This window comes from Barbatula barbatula, assembly GCF_947034865.1.
Source record: "Barbatula barbatula genome assembly, chromosome: 6".
NCBI lineage: Eukaryota > Metazoa > Chordata > Actinopteri > Cypriniformes > Nemacheilidae > Barbatula > Barbatula barbatula.
This window is the reverse complement of record NC_136765.1, coordinates 12,710,968-12,732,280: the sequence shown is the minus strand read 5'-3', so window position 1 is coordinate 12,732,280 and position 21,313 is coordinate 12,710,968. Positions and strand designations below refer to the sequence as shown.

Sequence of the window (21,313 nt, the reverse complement as noted above, 5' to 3'; positions counted from 1 at the left end):
TATTAAGAAGCTATAAAGAATTTTGGTAACACTTTACTTAAAGCCTTTATGTATAATGCATTATAATTGTTCATAATGTGAATTGTGATACATTAAATGTTTTTGTAAAGAACTATAACAAATATAAAAAATGCGTAAAAAGTGTAACAATGAATTGATAAGTTTTAGCATGTACGTAGTGCTCATGAGACATATAATACATTCAAACTACTTTTATAAAGCAAATTGAAATAAAAGCAACAAAAAATATATTAAGTAAAATGTTACCGAAGTTTTTGCTATCAAGTAGGCATTGTCATGTGTGCCTAGGAAAATATATATAGCCTCTATATAACACTGGGCTTTAGAGACTGTTACAGGTTGCATTGCTTTCAACATTCCCAGGTGGAACACATAGCGTAGAACCAGATTTAACTAACAAACAAGGCTGTTTTTTTTAAATGTGTTTTGTGAAATGTTACTTACTAAATCACAGAAAATTAACCAGATTTGCATTTCCTTAAGGAAACACAAATGCTTGCGAGGCAAAATAATAAACAGTCAGAGCTGCCTTGCCTTTTTAATAAGACTCTGATTTTGTTTTCAGGAATCAAAATAGATATAGAAAATTATATGAAAATTAAATTAAACACTTTACTATAAGGTTGTATGTGTCAAACATGTGTTACTGCATTAGCTAACACGAACTAACAATGAAGAATACATCTATAGCATTTATTAGTGTAAGTTCATGTTAATTTACCAATACATTTTGTTAATTGTTATTGTCATATGATATTTAATAATGTTGACAAATAACCTTATAGTAAAGTGTTACCAAATATAACACAGTTTTGTAAAAAAAGATTAAAGTGATAGTTTACCCAAAACTCATCATTTACTGACCCTCACCCTCAAAAGAAGATATTTTGAAGAATGCTGGTAACTGGCCCTGAATTTGACTCTTTCCCTTTAAATATATAAACAAATCTACTTAAACATTTAACCGTTCAGCTAGAGTTTATGTAAATTTGACCCGAACTCAAACATCAATTCTTTCCAAACATCGTTTGGATGTTTAAATGACAGCTATGATGTTTTTTATTTACGGTCCAGGGGTACATTGAGTGTTCATTTCTGTTGAGAAGAGTGTTTTAACTAAAACACTATCATATAATTGAATCTGTTCATCAATAAGAAGGCACAACTCTAGCAGCACTGACGGGAGGCAATATAACTCAACGGCGATTCAGCGATGAGGTAATATTTATTTTGAAGTATGACTCATATTTAGTGAAGGAAGTGTTTTAAGAAGCTTTCCCATATATCATGCTTTTATAAACCCTTGTCATGTTACATGCTTTTACACATCGGAGGGTTTAATGGATTTCTCAGCAAAGCAGCTTACTTACATTATGATTGTGCTTTTTATGGGAATTGCTTATTTACTAACTTACATAAAGAAACCCAGGAATCGCTGTAAACAGGTTCTAGAAAAATCAATATTGTTATGCTCCGTTCTCTTGTGATTGTCTAACAAAACCCTGTCCATGCCATTTTAACAAATATCTACACAGAGATGGCAGATTAAAACCATTACCTCAGAATGAAATGCACGGGTAGACTCATAATAACTCGTTATCAGAAAATATCTACAGCATAATATACGTTACCGTCAGCATCCCGTGAAATATATCTGTTTGAGGGTCATAACTGCACATTATGATGCTGGATAATAAACACAGTCGGACAGGAAAAGAACAGTGTGCCACTGCTGTGTACAACTGGGAATACAAGCTTTCAACATGAGAATATTTATTGGACGTTGTTGAGTGCTGGGGAACACGGTTAATGGTTACCGTTACTCAGTCCTTCTACGCAAGTCCTGCAAGATTAGCACTTCCGCGTCTTTAGTACCGAGACCACGAATAGTCATAAAAACAGCCCCCCGGCCCGCTCTTGTAAATCAAATAGTGTTTTGAGAGGTGCTGATGATTCTGCCAATTAACCGAGGTTGGACTGGTGAGAATTACCACTCTCTATTACACCCGGTCCATTCCCGAGATCTATAGCACCCTCTGATTTGCCAATCTCCATACATGACTAAATGCGATAAGAAATGAACTATACTATTGATGAGGTCCTTAACAAGGTAATAACCGCACTCCCCAGTCAATAATTATTACGATAAGAATATCTTTATTACGGAAATGCAGACTACAGCAAAAAATCACAGCATCAAAACAACACCCGGTGGTGTAATTGCCTTTGTCTGGAATTATAGTTTTCATTAAACGGAATGCTGCTTGTTATTGATTGTTTAAATAAGACTCGATATCTTCCGGTTTCCAAGCACTGTGAAATTGCACGGCATTGTAATATTCCAAACCGCTGTTGTGCGCGTTCATCAACGTTATGAGATTCCCGCCATAGCGAGTCAAGGACTATTGGACCACAATAAGTGCTGTATCTAAATTGACTAATTTTCTGGGGTTGGATCGCAGGCAAATAAACCAGAGTGTCAAATTCTTCCTTATGACCATTTATGTGATTTATCAGATGAAATCACAGTCACATGTTGAGAGTTCTATACCGCTGGTGGTGGTTGAGCTAATGTCTTGTTTATGCCGTCTCCACAACTGTAGAGTTGGGACGCTCCTTCTGATTCCTTCACATGAGATGCGTGCTCTGAAATCTGCTGACAGGGATTTTTAGGTTACAATTTATAGGAAGAGTTCACAGAAATGTCTTGACAATGGTCATTTTTATTCATACTATGGAAAGACAATGGGGACCATTTTTGGGATGAAATATTCATTAAGAGTTGATAAAACACATGCTGGAGGGTATTAGGGTACAAGCAAATTCTTTCACCTCTTGACTTCTGGAAGGGGGTGATCTTGCAATCGGGTGGTTTGAGGAGTCTTTTACCGAGTTGTCACCACCAGTTTCTTGTTGGTTGTCTTTGTTGAGGGACTGCTCCTCCTCAACCTCTTTAACATCCATCTGTAAGAGACAAAAATATTGTTTTATTGTAAGTGCTGCCTCCGTTTTTTCACTAATCTGCAAAATGTGATATACCGAACTTTGTGTTTGATTGATTGATCTTCACCTGTTCTACAGGAAGATCCACCTTCATACTTTTATCTTCCAGGACCTCAGATGCAGTTACTGTCTCTTTTCTTTTGTTAGTGGCTTTGAAGAGACTTTTTTCTGAAGAGAGTGATATGTTACATGTTGATGTGTGGTCCAAAAAAATGCAGCCACAAAATTGTCGCACCTCAGATGTCTGAATTCGCTACTTTTCAGGAAATCCAAAAACGCTACTTTTACAATGATTCAATACAGTGTTGTCAAAGGTTGAAAATACTTTTAATTGGTTGGATATTTGCAAAACCCAGTGATAAACAGAGGGTGACCAATAATAATGATTTATGGCATAAATATGAAGATGAGGATTCAGAAGGAGAGCAGCGTTATGTTATGGTATGTTGAATAAAATGCATTTTCTATGATATTAATAGAAATTTTTCTATGGACAAGTTAAAGCCACATCATCATTGATTCCTAAGCATCAAGTGCATTCAGGTTGGGTCACGACTAAAACACTCAAACCCCGTAAAGCACAATCACCACAAAATGACACCTAGGCCCTCTGTTACAACAAACTACATATCAATTAATGTAAGTTACAAAATGTTCAAACCTCTCTCAACCTTAGACAAAGAATGAACCTGCCTGAAGATGGAACATCTTCCATTTTTGCACACCAGACATTAAAGTGATTAACACTCTTCAGAATTTCCCTGAACATTTCACATCAAATCAAGTCTGCCTTTACAACGCGTTTAATGGGCTTTCTTGATCCTGAGACGCAAACTGTGGCCGTGGGTGGTCTTGACATTCAAATGAAAGACAATCTGCTCTAGGCTGACAGCAGAGGTACTTCTCCTCCAACAGGTGATATGATTGGCTGCTGCAGCAAAGACTTGTTTTATTATCCACGGCAGCAATTGATGTAGTTAAAAGGAGGTTTCTTGTTTTATTTTTTGGCTTCTGCCATTAGGGATGGCACTATGCGACTCTTCTACCACATGGGAAATGATCATGTGTCCTGAGTAGATGCGAGCCTTCATCAAGGGGCTTTTGTAAGCATGGCTGCATTGACGTTTTAGTCACAACCTTTAGATTTGTTTGACTTTTTCTTGTTTGTAGTGCAAATATGTAAACATTCTCAAACCAAGATTAGTTTTTGAAAGCAAAATGAACTAGGATAATATTTTTTTGGGGGAAAAATTGGTTTAGGCTTAAGCATAAATATCTTCCAATGGGGTAAGGCAAATTCAATTCAATAAAATATCAAAATTCGAAAACGTTTTACCTCAAGTTTCATTTCTTATTGGCAGACGTTTTTGCATGTTTTAAGCAAAACACGAATAACTTGAAAAGACGTAATATATGACATTCCTGGTCAAACAAATTACTGCTGTCCTTCTAAAACCATCTATCTCCTTATTTCGTGATATATTTCCAGCCAATAAAAGTAAAAAAAACTGAGAATTTAATTTAGAAAGTGCAGTGTTTTTTTCCATTTCCTGAAAAAAATATTCGACATCTAGGTTTCAGAAACACAGCTTAATTTAACAATTAAGATATTTGAACTGAAAAACAATACAAAAATACCATGTTATAAATTCATTGGTTGCAGTGAGGAAAACAGAACAAATATTGGTGACTCATCGTGCACTACACAGATTTTTGTCCAATCAAATGTTCATATTTTAGATTTAATTAATACCTATATTTTACTCACTGTAGGGCTGCCACTGGTGAGCCCCCAAAATTAAATTAATAAAAAACAAGAAAATGCTTTACTCCTGACAGTGTAGACGGGCACCACATGTTATCAATAAAGAAACAAGGCAGCAAGGAAAGTTATGCTTGAAGATTCTATAGGAACAGAAGTGCACGAGAGACCTATTTGACAGAGGAAAAAGAACCGAAAACAATACTGAGAAAAGCAGAGAATAAGAGAGAATGATTCCTCATGCATAACTTATGAACGTTTTGATTACCTTTCAGGAAAAAAATGGGATCATTTTGTTTTCTCTAGCACAGCTAACACAGAGCTTGCATACATTTGAAACAAAACGGCTTGATTGAGTTTATCTATGATTTAAAGCCCTCCACAGCGTTTGAAGCCATGCTGAGCTTTAATATTCCTCTCACAGGACTGCATTCTATCCAAGAATGAGAGCATATTTCCCTAATGTAGGTGGGCTTTAGAGAACAGCCTGTCAATTCGAAGCAATTTCTAGCGCACACCCGCGCCTGCTGTATTGCACTGTGCACATGCACGAGTACAAGATATCCGTTTTCTCCGCAGTCTCGTTCCTTTAATCATCACTGCTTCAAAATCACACAAAAAGAGGGTATATAAGAGAATATTGGAAGAAGATCTAAAAAAATAAATAGGACCCAGAATGCCAAAACAACAGCTGCCCATTGGGCGATTGTGCAAAATGCCTCTATCTGTTGGAGCGACAGAATGGAAATGTATAAACTCCAGGGAGATAGAAGGATAGTTATTGTGTCATCAGTTTGATACACTTACCCACTGTACTGAGGAGGTTCGGGATTTCCGAGGCCTGCCTGGGCGGTTTGGTTTGGTCCGTTTTGGCATAAAAAACGGAGTCATCGTTGTCCACTGGTTTCGTGAGCTACAATGTTTAAAAGAAGGCAATCTTCAAATAAAGACTGTACATGGCTTTGATTCGATCTGATGCTTAAAGTGCGCCTCCAATCCGCTTATAACAAGAAACAACTGTGTTTCGAGCACAGCTCGCTCTTCCTGTTTCACTCTTTTTCACATTTTCCATTGACCTCAATTTTTCATGAGCTGATATGCTTTGTAGCTCCCCAGCGACCGGCACAGTATTGAATTCATCTGGTTCCAATACATCCCATGCACAACCTATCAATCACCAGAGAGCACAGCGAACTAATCATTTATTGATGAAACACGGCAGCCATGAATTTCTAACTGCAATAGTCTTATTTATCAAGCCAGATCAAACAATGAGGATTCAAACAAGCTTTAAAAAAGAGCGGCGAAGAGAATAACTTATTCTCGGGCAGACAACAGACAGTTATTGATGAAAAAAGCCGGTGCTCTGGGGAGAGAGAGACAGAGTGAGTGAGTGAGTGAGTGAGTGAGTGAGTGAGTGAGTGAGTGAGTGAGTGAGTGAGTGAGAGAGACAGAGACAGAGACAGAGAGAGAGTGAGAGACAGAGACAGAGAGAGAGTGAGAGAGCGAGACAGAGAGAGAGCGAGAGCGAGAGAGCGAGACAGAGAGAGAGCGAGAGAGCGAGACAGAGAGAGAGCGAGAGAGCGAGACAGAGAGAGAGCGAGAGAGCGAGACAGAGAGAGAGCGAGAGAGCGAGACAGAGAGAGCGAGACAGAGAGAGCGAGACAGAGAGCGAGACAGAGAGCGAGACAGAGAGCGAGACAGAGAGAGAGTGAGAGAGCGAGACAGAGAGCGAGTGAGAGAGCGAGACAGAGAGAGAGCGAGAGAGCGAGACAGAGAGAGAGCGAGAGAGCGAGACAGAGAGAGCGAGACAGCGAGACAGAGAGCGAGACAGCGAGAGAGCGAGAGAGCGAGACAGCGAGAGAGCGAGAGAGCGCGAGAGCGAGAGAGCGCGAGAGCGAGCGAGCGAGAGAGAGAGAGAGAGAGAGAGAGCGAGAGAGAGAGAGAGAGAGAGAGAGAGAGAGAGAGAGAGAGAGCGAGAGAGAGAGAGAGAGAGACAGAGAGAGAGAGAGAGACAGAGAGAGAGACAGAGAGAGAGCCAGAGAGAGAGACAGAGAGACAGACAGAGAGACAGACAGAGAGACAGACAGAGAGACAGAGAGAGAGAGAGAGAGAGAGAGAGAGAGAGAGAGATGAGTTCAGAGTGATGCTTTGACAGCAGGATGCATGTCTGAATTAATACACCCACAAAAGGTGATTTTCTTCCAGCAACCCATGTACACCTACCATTGGGAGCAAGGTGAGCCATTTCTGGCACAGGGAGGAAAAGAAAAGGCTTAATGCATTTTTCTCCAGTTCTTGCCACTGTTAGTTGGCTCCATAGAGAGGCAGCTTGGGGTACTTCACTGATCTCAGCCTTCCAATGGTACACACTTAGGGCAGTGGTGTTTGCTAGCACACTAACATGGGTTCTGGGGAATTTGCTTTCTGAAAAGCAAACTCTGCCTGACATTGCTTTGAATTCGAACAGCCGTCGATGGGCAAAGGAGGACCAGAATAAAAACAGCCCCGGCAGAACTTCGACTGGCACATTCTATTCAGTCTGTGAGAATTCAAATCCAATTCATCAAATGTTTAAAACTTGAAGGATGAATGAGAATTCAATATCTGACTCTCTCAAAATTGCACACCAGGCTGGAAATGTAAGAATGTAAGAGGATTTTGAGCAAAATAAAACCATAAAAGTGAGATTATTGAGAGTTCAAGGTTGATTTAGACAGCATTAGCCAGCGAAGCTATGGACCACTCACTGACCACCTCATGAATATTGCACACAAAACTGGCAAGAGTTGTTTGACAATTGATAGCAGATAGAAGAGTGATAGAGGGATTTGCCTTGAAGAATATATTTTAAACATATTCAGATCTGAGCAGCGTGTTTTATCACGTAAATAATGCTTCAAACCTAAAACTCTGTGTTCCTTTTTTTAAGTAGGAAGTAGAAAATAATCAGTACTTGAAAAAATATCTAATACTTTCAGACATAAATTCTGATAACGAAGTCTATAAACATTTCTGCTATTTTATCAGCTTTTTGTTTATTACCGTTCATACTATTGGCTGTCACATGCTACTTATAGACATGCTTATAGGTTCGTCTCTTTTTGACCCAGCGGTGGGTTGAAAATATCCCAGCATTTTTTAAAGCAACACTTTGTAGTTATCGACCTTAAAATAATGTCTCTAAAATTATTTCAGGTAGACCAACTCAACGTACAAATTCTAACCCTTCCTGAGCAGCCCCATATAAGCTACAACCACACTGCAAGTTCTGTGTTTGGGTCGGAACACACAGCCCCGACCATCCTCTGCCTGTGAAAGAGTGCAACATCATGGTTTCCAAATGACATTTCTGCATTCGCTGTTTCCATCAGCTGTGTAAAAAAATTATCATCACGGTATCCATAGGGAAGCTTATACAGCGACATTATTTACAACACTGGTAACAGACAGTGCGCTTCTCAACCACATGGGGCAACTGTGAGCAAACGTTCTAAAGTGCTGCTTTAAAGTGTGGACAGAATAAGCTTCAAAGCTAGTTGAACTGGGAAAACCAGACTTTGTTGATGGCATGAAGAGTAATTTTCATGTAAACTATCCATTTGAAGGTGCAAAGTCTGAAGTCAGTATGTAAAGGGCCCAAAATGCACATAAAAAAGTTGCTGCTGTAATAAACCCCAAAAACTGTTTATATTTGACCTAACCATACATTTTGTGTCTTTTTAAACCCAAAGGTTGTATTTTTAATTTTTTGACCCAACTATGGGTTAAAAAACCAAGCATGTTTACAATATTAAATTGGTGTATCACATATCCAACAAAAAGCCAGTTCGTGGTTCTCAAACTTTTAAACTTAGAATTTCAATTAAACCAAAGACATATTCAGTTATACAATGCTGGAACATCAATTCTTATAGTTGGTGGTCTTATTTTTCTGATGTTTGATTGCAGGAAAACTATGATAAACTGTAATATTTCATAAAACGACACAAAATCTGTCGTCCCCCTGGACCAGCTTTGGGACCCCAAGCCCCACTGCATTACACTAACTGAAGCATGGAACAGTACAGTAAGCTGGGGGAGGGTAACATCAATCAAGACCGATGTGATAACAGAGAGCCCCTGCTGTATCATTGAACCACTCCCCCTGTCTGGACAGAACACGCCTGACAGAGAGCAGCTGGGTGGTTGTCTCTACCAAACCCCTCGAGATACGCACCTCCAAAACGAGATGCCACCCTGGAGACAACACAGGTCTGATACAAGTAAGTCAAAGGAGACATGAGAGGACAGCTTCGCCCTGCAGTTCAATGGCATGGGTTTGGCGCAGATTCACTTTCCCCTGATGACTGCTTCTGGATTTCACACACATAGATGTGTGGCCCCTAGTACAGGGGGTGGTGACCATCTCTGTCACTGCTGCACTTCTCCACCCATCTCAACTCGATGACACCTCACTAAACATATGTTTCACCGATGGCAGAATACACACCAAACGCTGTGCAACTGCTTTCATCTGCCTGTGCGCTGCCAAGCTCTGCTGGCCCATTGAGATTTTTAGTAATAGACAGTGATGCCCTATGTGTTGGTAAAACGATAATAAAATATAGGGTTAAACATGCTGTATTGACTGCTTGGGGAAGAGGAGACACGTTCTTCCCTGATTCAATTTAATTTTCAAAATGTTTACATACTAATGCAGTATGACATCATTGGGTAATGTTAGCAGCCGGGCAGAGAGAAGAAAGCGAATCTGATAGTGGTGGAGGAGGAAGGTCTTTGTCTCCCTCAGCTGGTAAGAAGTGGATCTCTAGAAAACACTCAACCGAGGAGAGCGTCACAGTTTTGTAAAGAATGCACAGAACCTAAATTCCAATTGAAATGCAACTATGGAAATCCCTTTTTCAAATCATTTTAAAGGAACAGTACATCTTCAAAATGTCCATGGGACCAATGGTCTTCTGTTACCAACATTTTTCTAAATATCTTATTTTGTGTTCTGCAGAAGAAAGAAAGAAAGACAGGTTTGAAAGGACAAGAGGGCGTGTCAATAGTGACAGATTTTTTATTTTGAAGGTGAACTGTCCCTACACAAAAAGTAATACTACACAGCAAAATTACCAGAGTTCAAAATTGAGAGTGTGGATTAAATATACACAGTGAGTGTTAATTTAACAGTTTTTAACACTGTCGATTTTACGGTGTATACAATAAATTGTGCCACAAAGGTTGTCACTTAAGACACTAAAAGTTTGGCCACACAACTATTTATTATTATTATTATTATTATTAATTACCATTATTATTATAATATGTGCAAAAATGTAACACAGGCAGGAGTGTGCAGTAAGATTATCACAATTATGAAATAGCACAATTAGTTCGTAGTAGGAAAACATTTATTGTAGTAAAGAATACAGTAGTTCTCTTTCCTTTCCTCAAAATAGCCACATTTTACTTAAATTACGTCTCTTTGCTCTCTGGTTTAAGTTTTATATTTAAATGTATATTTTTATACTAAAATATAGACTCATTTAAATCATTTAATCATGAGCCTTAAATGATGGATCCTGAAGAGCTGCAAACCATCATCATTTCAGTCAAATGCTTCCAAATCTTTGGCTTGTAGTGTATACATAAAACTCTGAATTACTGATATTCAGAGGGGAGAAACAAATATGTGTAGTCTTTGTTTTCTTTCAAACAAATGTAGATTACAGGGATATGTAAACAGATTATGGAACTACACCTTGGAATTGAATGACTCTTTGATGAGACTTTGATTGCTATTCCATCTTCATTTTATCAAAGATAATTGGGCACTTTCTTCAAATTATTTCCTCTCCTCAATGAAGCTGATGAAGCATGAGAAATCAATTTGAGAACAACACTTTCCCTACCAACATCAACAGGCAAATGTGAAGCCGTCATTTTTCTTATTTACAATAGCCAGGTGTCTCAAACTTCACATCGGAGAGCTCTCAGTCCCAGTCCACTAAGTGCATTTTTTCTCCATCACTTATTTGCCAGGTCTAGGTTTATTGTAGTCTGGCCCGTCCCAAAGCATCAGGCAAAAACTCACGATATCACAAAACAATTTATCCTCATTCTGTAGGTACAGGGGAGGGTATTCGACGCCTTCCCCTGGTGAGGGAGTTCGGCTCTCACTTGATCGAGTAACACAAACTCTGAACACTGAGACAGTTTGAAAAAGGAGAGGTGAGGGGAACTCAATAGCTTCTATAGACAGTGATTGATGAGGTGAAGCTGGCTACTCCCAGCTCGCACTGCCACACATCAGCCTGATTGGACATTTTGAGATTCTGTGACGGTAACATTTTTCTCAACTATCTGATCTTTAACACTAATGAACAGTACAGAGTTTATATCTGGCCCAAATTGAAATTTTCTCACTATCAGGGTTTGCGTGGCGGGGAAAGAACTGAGCAATGATCAAGATAGGTGTCTTGTAAACAGGGACTTCAGTACATTTGCCCTGTTTTAAATGTATTTTCAAAAGACAATTCAGATGGCAAGGTTCATTCCACAACGCAAAATCTTTATCATAGCGACAAAATTAAAATAATGTTTTGAATATATTTACATTTTATAATCACACTCATGTAATTGAAAATATGCAGATTTGTTTATATATTAAATATACAATGTCACTTACCGGCTTTCCATCTTGCTTTTCTCTTTTTAGAGCTGGGAGAATGCCACTGCTGATCCTAGAGCGAGAAAATGGATATTACCTTAAAAAAATGTGTTAATACATTTTTTTTATTTAGTTACAATTGTCATTCCAAGCCTGTACTACTTTCTTAATGCAAAACATAAAACAAATGTTCCTTCTGCTTTTGACTATATTTTACCTCCATAACACAAATTAAAGGGATACCTTAGCAAATCTAAATTTGCCCATGTTTTACTCACCCTCCATGCATCCTAACTGAATGTGGTTATCTTCTGGAAGAATAATGAAGTCGGAGTTATAATACCATCATTTTACTTCCAAGCGGTAGAATAGGAGGGAATGGGTGTTAATGTTTTGAAGCTCCAAAAAGTGCCTCCATCGATCAAACAACTGCTTGGCATGGCTCCATGGTCTTAACAAAGGTCTTCTATAGTGAATCGATGCGTTTGTTTCAAAGAAATATCCATATTGACAACAATATTAACGATAATGTCTAACATCCGTTATCCCTCAGATCCAGGCAAACGAGAGGCTTGTTTTTCCCGGCAAATGACGGTGGCGAAAGTTCCCAACCAGAGAAGGCAGTGTCCTTTCGGCTGTGTTCCTTACAGGAACTTACAACACACACGCCTTTATTAAAACGGCATTTGCCGGAAAATCAAGCCTCTCGTCAATGCCTTGAGGGTGAGTAAAACATGGGAAAATTTAAATAAATTCTGATTTAAATTAAATAAAACACATATATATATATAAATTGATTTATATAGTATATATATATATATATATATATATTGAGTAGTGATCATGATTGGTCATTGATCATTAGTTGCCAGAAACTTAAAGCGACATAATACTTTTGACAAGTTAGAATTTAGACTTTCTGGAAGTTAGAATTTTTTTTTGATAAATGGTCATGAAGTGAAAATAAGTTTTGTAAGTTATTAAGTGAAAGAAAAGAACTTGATAGATCTGTGAATTATTACAACTATCTTGTTCTAAAATCTTTCTTACGCATCAGTGAGGTTGTGGATTACTCCTTTGCTCGGAACCAGCTGATAATACGGCAAATGCCGGAACCTCTCTGCCCCCATGGCAACATAATACTGACTGTTCTGCAGCTCATATCCTCCACGTAAAGGTGTTCCATTGAGCATGCACAATCTGAAAAAAAGACAAGACTGCTCAACATTCTACAATATTACAGTTCACCGCTAGATGCTGCTAAAATCTCCACATTGCTCCTTTACAAGTGTGGGAAGTTGAAAATTGCAACCAACAGCTCACTCCACCTCTCCCCCTCCCTTTCAAAGCACTACAGTGGCTGCACAGGACCAAGATGTTGTCACGTTTTCACTTCTTTGCCGAAGGAGATAATGTATTTCCAAAAAGCGATCTGTTGAACAGTTTGTCCGTTCAGGTCTACCGTAGAAACAACATGGAAAAAACTCTATATAAGGGGACTCACCGTGTATGTAGATAAAAATAGCTCATTCTAAGATACTAAAAACATAACGCTTCATTATGTAAGGTGTATATAGACATCTGAAGACATAGTAATGCATATCATATTGCATTTCTGTCAACAGATACTCCAAAAAGCTACACACTGGACCTTTAAAGTCAGAATAAACCAGAACACTTTTTTTCCCTGTCGTGATATATCCAAGTGATATCCACGGTTTCTGAAATGAGGGGAAAAATGTTTGTGGGACTTTCGTCCATTAGGAACTGATTGGATTATTGGAAGTAGGTCTTTGCTGACAAAATCGAGGAAGATTTGATAGGAGTAAAAAGGAGGCCAAAATAACCCTGCCCAACTTTTAGGGGGGAAAACACGTGAATTTAAAAAAAACTGTGTACGGAAAAATCACTACAACACATTCTACAAAATTCCATAAAAAAATAAAATAGTTGATTTCAAGAGGACTTTAATGTTTATGACTATAGCACATACCTGTGTACAGCTCCTGTGCGAAGGTGAACTTTCTCAGTCACCATGGCCAAGACATTTTCCCAGCTGGCCAGTGTGTGTTTTGGAATCAGCACACGTGCTGGAGGAACCAAGATATCTCCGTTTGTAAAAACACTACAAAATACAATCAGATTTGGCTCTTAGAAAATCACAGTGCACTTCTATATATTCTGTTAATAGAAAAGGCGAAACCCACTGAAAATTAACAGCATGTGAGAAGAGTTTACAAAAATAATTTAATAATCCAGAGAACAAAGGTGTGATTTTACACCATTAGACAGTATTACTTGACTTAAAGAATTAGACTTTGTCATAGCCTGAAGGCCCACCGTTGAAGAATTCCAATAGGGACACATTAAAACAGGACTCACTTGATGGTGCACGGCTCATTACTGATTCTCTTCCAGCGAGCAGGGACAATTATTCTGCTGTGAACTACAGGTCGGATCTGCAGTCAAGACAGAATGAAAAGGATCCCGCTGAGCATGAGTGACAATAAGTGTTCCACTGTTCATTTATGGTACTCACACATCTGGTACGCCTCAATCAGATTTCATAAATACCTTGTTGGTTGTTATTGTGCTGATGGAAACAAGAAGCTACATGGGTGACAAAGAGTGCCATAACTTCACACAAAGCAAGTGCATATCTTTATAATCAGTTCTCCGCTTGTCTCTGGGGATCAGGAAACGGTTGTAAAAACAAACGCTGTAGTTTAAGTTGCTTCAAACTAATTGATAAACCGGGCATTTGATGTCCAAATCAAAATGATTTCACTTTATATAAAGTCAAAGTTCATCCTTATTTACTAACCCTCTGTGCGTTGATGATTTTCATTCTTCTGCTAAACACAAAATAAGATATTTTGAAGAATGTCTGTAACCATATTACATTGGACCCCATTGCCATCGATTGTATGGACAAAAAAAACACTGAAACATTTCTCAAAATATCTTCTTTTGTCTTCGACAGAAGAAAGAGTTCATTCAAAAATAGAAATTCTTTATATGACTATTTACTATTTTGGATCACTTCAGTTTGTAATTTTTTGTAATATGTAATAAACATAACTATGTCTTCAGAGGTGTATAAAGACCTTACATAATGAAGAGCCTGTATTACCTTCGAAATAACTATTTCAATCTATAAGTACATACAACACACTGAAGATAAAAACACATCCCGTAGATACGTTATCTCCTTCGGGAACGAAGCGATCTTAGTTCTGTGTCAGCCACGGTAGTGCTTTTAAAGGGATGGGTGGATCCCAGAAGCCGCTAAATTTTATACACTGGACATTTAAGCCAACTGGAAAATATTGCCACATCGTCTCGATTCTAAATAATATCGATGGGCAATAATAGCATGAACCGCTATTTTGACCAGCCGTAAAGTTTACACTGATTTGTCTGAGATTTAACCTTAAAGATCTTCAACAAAGAGAGTTATTCAAGACCACACTGCGAACGCAAAACATTTACAATACAATAAACACTAATAACCAAACAGAACATACAGTATGTATTCAGAGACAGCACAAAACGGACGACTTAAATAGAATTTTGCAGTGAAATCAATACACATCATGTTTTGCAGCCATAATAAAACCGGGGGCTTCGAATCAGTCAACAACCGTACTCTCTGGAATCAAACATGTCAGGATTATTTGCCTCGGATATGGTTTCCATTGACACGCAAACAAGACAACAAATAATCCCGTTTCATTCAGTTACAAGATATGTGCAGTCATCGTTGTACATTGTCCTCTATTAAACACAACCACTTACCACTTCGCTCTTCTTTTTTTGTGGTTTCTGTATTGTAATGTGATGATAGCTGTCAAGGAGAAAAAAGTGTGCACACATTAACATCAATCGACACATCAACAGGTCCTTTTAAGACAAATCGTTTGGTCATGTTAATGAAAGCACAAGCATAGGCCAACCACTGTTACCATCTCATTATATTCCTATTAGCCCGTAGGATGTTTTTGTAAATCATGTTAAGCAAGTCAAACACATTTAGTAGGTCAGCTGGCAGCCCTGGATAAAACAACAGCAGTTCAGTGCATTCGCATCCCTGCAAACAAACAGCGTCTTTATTACCATCATGCGGATGAATGAACTCACTCCAGTTTTTTGAGCTTCTCTGCACCGGCTGCCACATATCTCTCTCCATGCACGAGCTGCTCCAGATCTTCGACCCTGTGACCGTTATCTGGGATGTAAATGTTCCGCACTGCTCCGAAGGGGGCCGTGATACTTCTCGTGACGGTGTTCAAAAAGCTGTCAAAAGTGGACGATTGGCGTTGATTGATGACAAACTTCCGGCCGGGATAAAAAGCGTCTCCGTTTCGGAATATAACGACGGTTTTGGTTGACGTGGGCTGTGAATAAGACGCCCTGCCGATAGACATTTTAAGATGAAAAAGTAAACAAATAAAGCTAGAATGCAAGAAAGATGCTGGCTAATCCAAATACCTAGACTGTGTTTACAAACAAAAGCCGGTCAAAGTTAAAGCCATTAGCTCCTCCGTGCACAGGCGGTAGATGCTGTTTAGATTCGTTTCCATAGAAACACAGCAAAAATGCGCGCAGTCGAAGAAATGCCACTTTAAACAAAAAACTCCGTCGACGATCAACAATTGTTTAAAGGTGTTAACGAGAATTCTCCTGATTTTTTAACGTTTAGTTTAGTTTGTTGTAGACCTATAGTTTATTCTGATCGGACGTAACGGGAGATTTGCGTCATGAGTTTAGAGTTTAGGTTAGACTATAGATTAAATTTTAATTAGTGTATTAATTACTCATGTGCTAGACACCGTATTGAATTCACAAATATCCGTTTCATGCTGTCAAACTGATTTATCTTCCTTTTCGGAGCCTATATAAAAATATAATGCCCAGCTAAAGTATATATATTTTTGGGTCACTTGTAAAACGGGACACGTACACGCTGGTCTCACGTGAAGCGTAGATGCTTGAATACCTTTGTAAAGTTCAGTCTTTGGCCGTTTATGAAATTCAAGCTCGCCGTTCGTCTTGAAGGATGTAACATGCGTGCAGATTTGTCGCTAACTAGTCTGATGGTCTGCTTTCTGGTGTATTTTTCATGCATAGGCAGACTCGTGACGGTTTGACCTTCCAGAAAAGCAAAGAACGGATCGCAAACACCGTGTGTAGAGCCATCCTTGTGCACCAGAGGGCGCCAATTTACAACGTATACGCTTCTATAGACCTTGATTCGTTTTACTTCTGAAAGGCATTTACATTTAGTCATTTAGCAGACGCTTTCATCCAAAGTTCAGGGAGCAATAAGCGATATGTGATAAAAGAGCAATAGTACGATAGGTGCTAATACAAAGTTACTAGTTTCAACAAAAGCTAGAGTTTATTTGCTTATTGAAACAAATAAAAAGACCCCGAAAAAAGCAGCAATGCATTTATCGACAAGGAATGCAGTACAGTTGTTTTTTGTTTATTCATCATTTATTGTATATTTATTTATATAAATAAAATCTTGAAATAATTTGCCATGGTATTCATAAACACGATTATAATCTGTATGATTAATTGTGGTGCTAGAGATATGATAGAAACAGTGCATTCGGTTAGTTTACTTGATTCGATCTATATTGGGTGTTGCAGTCACCCTTTCACTTTTTTATTCAACTTTTTGTGTGTAGTCTCTCCATTAATAGGAGGTTTACGGAAGAATGATAGACAATTTAAGCATCACTTTGAAACTGCAAAATAGTTTTAGATTGCGGCGTTCATTCAAATTCCTTCTTCTTGAAGTCATCTTTATAGGAGTTTGATTACCCAATGTGACTTATTACACAGTATAATGTTTTAAACTCAAAATGAGTAATTTTGTAGTATATTAACCTTTATTTCTTAATACAGTGGGACTGCATGGAGCCTAAGGATGCCAATGCGGTCTTATATAAAGAATGAAGTCTGTTGAGTGGCTGTAAAACAACCTGTAGAGGTCAGACTGTGATGTTCTTCAACTGCTGACTATATCGACACAGCATGAACAGTATAGCCAGTTGGAGAAACACCGTATAGGCAGACAACTATACCTCCATCATTCAGTATTCACTGCAGTAAACTAATTATTATCTATTAAGTTAGAATTTTGTCGTAAAAATATATTTCTTACAAATATATTCAAGAATGAATTGACTAGTTGAAAATACTTGAATGAACATGACACTTATTACACATACTATTGAAATATATCATATATATGTATATATACTGTATATCATAAAGTCGTCGAGAATCATGCAGCAAAATGAGAGATTCTGGTCATGTGACTTAGTGCTGTTAAATAGGGTTGTGATTGATGTTTTTTCCACATAAATGCAAGTTATGTCTCCTAAAATCACAGTGACTTAAATGACAATTTGATAAACGTGCCAGAACACGCAGCTCAAATGAAAGCTTAGCTTTGGAATATTTGATGCGTGGAGATTTGCATTCTCACGTACTCGTGTCTGGGCAAGCGTGTTCTTTCGACTGAACATCAGTTAAACTTCCGCTCCTGTCTGAGGCTACACGCTATGATTAGACGTATCTTCCCATCAAATAACAGAAGTGGCCACGATATCCATGAATTGTTTGTACATTAAAGTATCCAACTGGGGTAGAAAAGCACATTTTTACGTCATGGCACTGCACGCAAGAATTTTGCATTAAAAATGACACGATTGTTTAGGACGAGTAAATGATGACAGAATTTGTGGGGGGACCTGTCGCTTTAATTATTTGGTTTGTTAGCGAAGCTCATATAGTTTCCTTGTCGAACTCGCATACAAAGTACATGGTGAGGTGACAAGCGACGTCAACCCACTCGCCCGATGAAACCATCTCAACACAGTCCTCATCATCATAAGCGTTGTTAGGCTCCCCCTCTCTCCACCTGCTGAAAGTTGTCATGGGCGATGGCCCCACGTACACGAAGTGGCCTTCTCGCTCCAGGTCGTTCATGCCGATATATGCTCTGTTAAGGCCGGCGTCTGTGATGTAACCGGCAATGGCTCTGTTGGAAGCTGCATCCTTGGGCATGGCCAGGTGTCCGCCGCGCCCCTGACAAAACAACTCAGCCTCCCTGTAGCGTTTCTCTTCTTTCACCAGCAGATAAACCTTGCTGTCTGTCTCTTTGATGCCAGCGACAGCTGCGGAGGAGGGCAGTGCTGAAAAATGAGGATCTGAATTTCTATAATCACACCGCAGCACCCAGCGTTCACACAAGTGCATTCTGACAGTTACACAAAGGAGTTACGGGGTAATTGCTAAATTCTTTTGTCTACATGCATTCATCCTGCACATTAAAAGAACAACTGTATGAATTAACTAGACAGGTACAATGCATTTGAATCAGGACTGCCCTTGTGGATCCAATCCATTATTTTAATATCCTTACAAACAGCAGTGAAGAGTGCACACGGCCCATTCTTTCACGTGCCATCATTTATTTTCACGACATACCATTTTTAATGAACTTCAGCTCATTGGTTAATTGTGCCACTTGAATGTCTATTTCGCCGATCATTTTCCGTAAGGGTGCACACTCGCAGGGGACCCCTGGTGAGACAAATTAAATATGAGACCATTCACACGATCAGTCCAAGCGTAAAACCAATTCCTAATGAGTTCAATCCAATCCTCTGATAATATGATTCAACTGAAATCTATTTCAGTGATGGCTATACCTGGCTCCCCATTTGGGCCCTTTGGTCCTGAATCTCCCATATCGCCTTTCAATCCTGGAATGTGAAGAAAATCACAAAGTATTATTTAGCAATTGGACAAAACGGCCTAATTGCAATAGCAAGTTCATTTCAAAGTTACCTTTGAATCCAGGTGGACCCATCTTCCCATAACGTCCCATGCCACCTTTGTGACCTATGAGTCCAGGGGGACCTAAAGGATATTATTGAAGCTTAATATATGTAGGAGGCATTAATAATAGATATTTACTCTTTTTTTTATCAGTCAGCGTGTTTGAGAAGAAGCATTGAACCAGTGTTTCTCAACTCAGCCCTCAGCCCCCCTCCAGAATGTTTTCCATGTCTCCATTATATAAAACACCTGATTTAACTCATTAGCCAGCTCCCATAATGTTATTTAGTGTGTTGATTAGTCTCCCTAACTAACTTACCAAGAAGATCATGAGTTGAATCAGGTGTTTTGTGTAGGGAGACATACAACATTTTCTGGCATGGAGGGACCGAACAATACAAGCCATTGTTAGTCAATGCTGTCTTATATAGACGACCTTAAAGGGGAGGTTTGATGGAATTTCACTTCTTTAAATTTAGTTAGCGAGTCATGAAGCTGTTTGAGCATAAACAACATCTGGCAAGTCGCAACGCTCGCTTTTTAAAGACTACAACGAACGGCTCCGTTGGGACTACAACTAACTTTTTCCTGGGTTAGTGACATCATGAACCGCAAAATTTACATTGACCCTGCCCCCTGGAACACCGATAGGGTAATGGGCGGGACATCTCAACACACACTCTAAGCGGTAAACAAAAGAATGGCTCAGCTTGACCAATCAGACCGCTTGGGAAGGAGCAATCTGAGAATCCAGATGACTGTGTAAAACACAGATGACATTTTTTATATATAAAGCATTTTTTTTAATCGAAACATGAACACCTATTGTTTAACACATCATAAACATAATAAAGACTTTGTAAAATAGGACCCCTTTAATCATTCCAGAAACAAGATAAGATACATTTGACAGCCTGCCTATCACTATACTAAAGGTTAAACATTTATTTTATTGTGACTCAAGTTCTCTTGCATTACGCATAAGCCTATTCATTCTCTATCCTACTCATCTTACGTAGGGTTGCTGGAGCCTGTTAATTGAAAGGAAAACACCCTGGACAGGTGGCCAGGCTCCAGGCAATTTATAGTTCCAGTTCAGACTGATCAGCATGTCTTTGGACTTTGAGTATCTGGGATAAAACCTCAGCAACACAGAACAGGACCTTCTTGCTGGAACGCAGCGTGCTTAGTAAAAGTGTTAGTTCCAGAATGTGTTTCTGTTCTTCCTTACTTTACAGGATCTCAAAATAAGATCTTTCCATACATTGAATCGTTTAATTTGTTATGGAATGTGTATTTGTGTATAGGCAGGGTTGGGAGTCCGATTGCTTTTGGATTACTTTAGGGTCACATATGTAAATAAAACAGAAATAAACATGTTCATTTACACAAGAAAGTCTTGAGGTGACTTAAAGAAGAATATACAGTTAAAACTGGAACTAACAGAATTTATTAGAGATTAAAATCAAGTCATTATTGTTGATTGTTGATTTTGTTATTGTAATCATGATTATTTATGTTTTTATGTTTTTATAGGCTTTTTAGATAAAACAAGCTGAGAGCTCCCCAATCCTGCATACTGTAATATGCAGATGAATAGAGCGTGGTTATTTATTTATTAATTTTTAAATGCATGAATGGGAACATTTCCTGTTCTATCTATTTTTATTTAGCTAATGTTATTATTTTAATTATTTAGTGTAAATTTTTTTTTTTAAGAAAATACCGAATGTTGTTGTCATCGTTGTTTAGACTAATGGGGGAGTGGCATTGTTTAATTGTTTAATGTTATAAGTTAGAATATGTATATTTGCAGATAAAAATGAGCTGTGTGGTATTTTATAAATAATTGACATGAAAATTATAATGATTATTGATAGCCTTGTGTAGAATTGTATTTATTTTTTGCGTTTTCTGCCTTGTGTTCTCTCGTTGCGGTAACACCTTTGGAGAAAGGAAGTCGAAGTCTAAATTTGACTAAGGTCTTCTGAAACCATGTGACAGCTTAA

General features: G+C 38.4%; 2 protein-coding genes across 8 annotated transcripts in view; both read right to left on the bottom strand.

The window, feature by feature from the left end:
• Window positions 1–1,230: 1,230 nt before the first annotated feature.
• On the bottom strand, window positions 1,231–15,871 carry dcdc2c (doublecortin domain containing 2C; the record flags this gene model as incomplete). The annotated part of the gene is made up of 10 exons (XM_079458631.1): window positions 1,231–2,674; window positions 2,854–2,985; window positions 3,092–3,192; window positions 5,594–5,699; window positions 11,463–11,517; window positions 12,495–12,644; window positions 13,438–13,569; window positions 13,827–13,903; window positions 15,243–15,291; window positions 15,585–15,871. 10 exons carry the CDS (start codon window positions 15,869–15,871, stop codon window positions 2,567–2,569), a joined length of 1,197 nt encoding a protein of 398 aa, XP_079314757.1. The 3' UTR covers window positions 1,231–2,566.
• Window positions 15,872–16,912: 1,041 nt separating this feature from the next.
• The window catches only part of colec11 (collectin sub-family member 11), a 50,983-nt gene continuing 46,582 nt past the window's right edge, over window positions 16,913–21,313 (bottom strand). For 2 of the 7 annotated variants that reach the window (XM_079458819.1, XM_079458821.1), the window contains 4 exons: window positions 19,314–19,385; window positions 19,175–19,228; window positions 18,951–19,046; window positions 16,938–18,637 (listed from right to left, as the gene is read on the bottom strand). In XM_079458819.1, coding sequence (XP_079314945.1) covers window positions 18,246–18,637; window positions 18,951–19,046; window positions 19,175–19,228; window positions 19,314–19,385 — 614 coding nt within the window. In that variant the 3' untranslated portion in view covers window positions 16,938–18,245. Of the gene's footprint in view, window positions 18,671–18,950; window positions 19,047–19,174; window positions 19,229–19,313; window positions 19,386–21,313 lie in introns of all 7 variants that reach the window. The other 5 variants (XM_079458817.1, XM_079458818.1, XM_079458815.1 and 2 more) reach the window with 3 other exon arrangements.